This window comes from Populus euphratica, unplaced genomic scaffold, assembly GCF_000495115.2.
Source record: "Populus euphratica unplaced genomic scaffold, PopEup_1.0 scaffold189.1, whole genome shotgun sequence".
NCBI lineage: Eukaryota > Viridiplantae > Streptophyta > Magnoliopsida > Malpighiales > Salicaceae > Populus > Populus euphratica.
Genome location: NW_011500030.1, coordinates 249874 through 254134, shown reverse-complemented (window position 1 = coordinate 254134; position 4261 = coordinate 249874). Strand labels below are relative to the sequence as shown.

The 4261-nt window shown below is 31.4% G+C and overlaps 1 protein-coding gene across 1 annotated transcript in view; it reads right to left on the bottom strand.

Annotated features, from left to right (window-relative positions):
• Positions 1-1430, bottom strand: part of LOC105142427 (S-adenosyl-L-methionine-dependent methyltransferases superfamily protein) — a 3889-nt gene extending 2459 nt beyond the window's left edge. The window contains exons 1-4 of the mRNA XM_011050055.1: positions 1362-1430; positions 499-777; positions 304-415; positions 99-146 (exon numbers count right to left, since the gene is read on the bottom strand). Of these exons, the coding sequence (XP_011048357.1) occupies positions 99-146; positions 304-415; positions 499-759 (421 nt within the window). The 5' untranslated portion in view covers positions 760-777; positions 1362-1430. The remainder of the gene's footprint in view (positions 1-98; positions 147-303; positions 416-498; positions 778-1361) is intronic.
• Positions 1431-4261: the final 2831 nt, after the last annotated feature.

The window sequence follows — 4261 nt, the reverse complement described above, 5'->3', positions numbered from 1 at the left end:
CTCTTCCACATAACACAGGAACATATGCAATCATTAACTCAAAATAAAACAGGGAACGTTTTGAAATATCACAACTTCAATCTGAATATAAATATTACCAGAGTCGATGTCGATCCCAAGAATGCTTTTGCAGTGAAACTTCCTTGCTGCAATATATATCCGGTATTGCATTAATTACAGGTCAAAACATCTTAAACTAAACACAGCATAAATTTTCCTTCAACTTTACTACAAAGAAAATTCCTTTTTGCCTAATTTCTGAAATGTGAAATGTAAATTAAAAGGAGCAAGAAAAAAAATTACCAATTTGAATGGTGAGAATGCCACTATTGCAACCAATGTCAAGACAATCCTTGCCTTGAAACCAATCCCTCTCAAAGACCTTAAGTCTTGGATCTCCATCCACTTCATTAATCTGTCATCTCATGAATAAATAAATAATTAATAAATCATAAATTACTAATTAATAAATATATTAAATGAAGTTAAAATACTCACACGATAACCATAGTAGTTTCTATAATTGCCGAATGGAAATACAATTTTGTGTTTCCTCTTGTTGTTGTCTTCTAAGGTAACTTCTTGTTTTGTTGTTTTTCCTTCACTTTTTTTCTCCTTATCCTCTTTTACTGCATTCTTCTGATCTTTATCTTGATTGTGATTGTTTTGGTTTTCTGGATTCTTCTTATTTCTATCATTTTGCTTCCGCTTCCGCTTCCTCTCCATGATTCCAGTTTTGTTTTCTTTATCTTCTGTCATTTTGAGAGCGCTTTCTATCTGCAAATTTTGTTAGCAAAAAGTTGGGGTTTATGCGTCCTTTTAAGAATAGGAAAAACCAAGAGCCCCCATAAGCTTCGCCACGTTAACAAAATCTAGACCATATTGCCGCTCCATGGTTTATAAAACAAGAAAACTTTTTGACAATGAAAATTGATCATATGGAGCCGAAGTTTAAAGGTTGGAAGATTTCACACAAATCAAAAGACAAAAAACTAAGTTAAATCACTTTATTCATCGTGTTAATCCGAGAGCATAGGGAGCATATTTATTTCATTTTCATTGTTTAGCCCCATATTACCTTATTGATTCAAGACTCCAACGTTGTACATGTCAAGCAAACATCATCCAACATTACCCAAATCCATTCTTTACATACTCAGAATTGTTCGAAAGTGTGCGAAACCGACAAAAGCAAACTCACTTTAGCACATCATTATTTTTCAGCCAAATTAGATTTGATAATCATCATCATGCAAGGACCAAAACAAAAACCCCCCGTATTTAAACGTCTAATTCCTTTTCTTCTATTCTGATTTTTTGTATGCAGTAAACAAAAACGAAGAAAAAGATAAAAATCTTACCTTTAGAGTTGCGACTGTAAAGGGGTCACTGCTTGATGAAGATGGTGAGTTGGGAGTATGCGACGCTAGCTACTGTTGTGAGGATGGAGCTGCTTGGGGTGGCGACGTTTCGGCCTTTTCTTTTACCTCTCCAACCAGCGGCTGCTATGAGGCCTTTTGTTTATGGTTTTGAGGTTTTTTTTTTTTTCTTAGTAAAGGAGGATTCGCTTTTTTTTTAATTTTTTTTTAAAGAAGGGTCGGCTGGTGTTGATGAATAGCTTCGCAGTTACACTATCTCCAAATACAAGAAGTTAAATACCATTTTAAATTTTAAAATTTCAAATTTTGAAAAAATGACCGCCAACATTCTAAGATTTCAAATTTTGAAATTTCTTTTTTGATTATATATATTCTAATGGTAAAAAAATCTATCTATAAATATTCTCATATACCTTAACATTTTTTTCTTATCATTCCATTGTTTTATCTCCAATCAAAAATATATTTCATTAAAATTCATCATGAATCATTCTAATTTTAATTTTTATGATGCTTTTGATTTTGATGATGACACTTCTATGTTCGCTTTTCAAGTTGTTACTGCTATGGTTGCTGAAGAAGAATCGAATAATCAAGGGTAGAGAACAGTATATCGTGGCTCTATTCCTAGCCACAACATTGTCAATCGTAATAAAAAGGAAGGTGAGTTAAGGTTATATAATGATTATTTAACTAAAAATCTTAAATTCACTAAAACTCAATTTCGAAGAAGATTTAAGATGAGTCGTCGTCTTTTTTTCGGATCGCAAATGCAATAGAAGCTCATAATCCATATTTCAAATAAAGGACATATGCTCTTGATGTTCTTGATTTATCTTGTCTTCAAAAGGTAACTGTAGCTCACAGAATACTTGCATATGGTATTCCTGTAGATCTTACTGATGAATATCTTTAAATTGGAGAAAGCATTGCCATAGAAAGTCTTAGAACTTTCGCCAAAGCAATCACAGAAGTTTTTGGTGATTGGTATCCTTATCTTGTCTTCAAAAGGTAACTGTAGCTCACAGAATACTTGCATATGGTATTCCTGTAGATCTTACTGATGAATATCTTTAAATTGAAGAAAGCATTGCCATAGAAATTCTTAGAACTTTCGCCAAAGCAATCACAAAAGTTTTTGGTGATTGGTATCTAAGGGCACCAAACGAGGCCGATATTTATTAATTATTATCAATTAGAGAGCAGCATGGATTTTCAGAGATATTAGGGAGTATTGATTGTATGCATTGAAAATGGAAGAAATGTCCAATTGCATGACATGGGATGTATACTGGTCATTATCGTAAACCAATTATAATTCTAGAGGCGGTGGCTTCACAAGATCTTTGGATATGGCATGCCTTTTTTGATATTAATATTCTTGATCGGTCACCTATCTTCGTTGCATTTGCTGAAGGTTGTACTACTCCTGTCAATTATACAATTAATGGGCATGAATATACAATGGGATACTATTTAGCAGATGTGATTTATCCTAATTGGTCAACTTTTGTAAGACAATTTCAAGGCCATTAGGAGCAAAGAGAAAATATTTTGCAAGTAAGCAAAAGTCTGCAAGAAAGGATGTAGAGTGAACATTTGGGGTGCTCCAATCTCGTTTTGCAATTATACGTGGACCTGCTCGATACTAGGATAAAGAAACGCTTGCAAATATTATGAAAGCTTGCATAATAATGCATAATATGATTATTGAGGATGAAGGAGCAATGAACCTTGGATTTGACCATGAACATGAAGTCAATTCTTTTATATCAGTGTCACATGTGAAATACCAGAATTACATTATTTTCTTCAAACTCATAATAGAATCAGGGATAGAGCAACTAGCTCTCAACTACAAGAAGATTTGGTTGAACATTTATGGGAACAATATGATAACGAGTAGAATCATTAGCTTTGAACTTCTTATGTCATCATAATTTTCAAGTTTTTTATGTTTTTTTTTCATTATGTTTGTTATCTTTTAAGTTAATTAATCCTATTTATTATTGTTAAGTGTTAAAAGAACTTCAAAAACATATTATGAATTGATACCACTTTTATAATAATATATTTAAAATAAACAATAAATTTCTAAATATTTAAATTAAAATACATTACATTAAACAAAAAATAAATCTAGTTAATTAAAAATTAAAACCCCTCTTTTGTATAATTTCTAACCTTTTATTTTGAAAATACGCTGCAGAAATTAGATCCAAATTAGAAATATCCGTTTTCATAATTTGTTCTTCTTTCTTAATTATGTCCAATTCTTGTTTCTCTTGACTTTGTTGAATTATCATAGCTTGTTGCACTAATATAATTTTTCTGTCTTGTTTCGTTTCTTCTGATCCTCAATTTCAACTAGAGTATCCCTGAATTGTTGTAAGAGATTTGTTACAGTTGTCTCTCCAACTTTATCTTTTCCTTATTTACGTTTAAGTTGTTTCTTTGCAGCCTTCTAACCAATTGGTCTATCTTGATAAATCTATGGTTCATTGTCTTCTCCTAAACTAACAGAATAAATGGTAGATGGAGCTAATGAAGTCGGACTTGCATTGACATGACTTTTTTGTTTCTTGTTTGACCTTTGATGTTGACTTGCACGCTCAAATTGTCATTTGAGTTCTTTTCTTAAGATAACCCAACAATGTTCTAGTTAAAATCGTTTGCCAACGCAAGAAGCATATATTTATCAAGCATCATTAATCTGGTAAGTAAAAAAATTAGAGAAATTAAATAATATTAAAATATATGTTAAACAATTTAACATGAAAACGAATATTAAAATATATGTTAAACAATTTAACATGAAAACGGATATTAAAATTACCCTTCATTCTTTTGTCATTCCACTTTGCTGACGATTTTCAATTTGA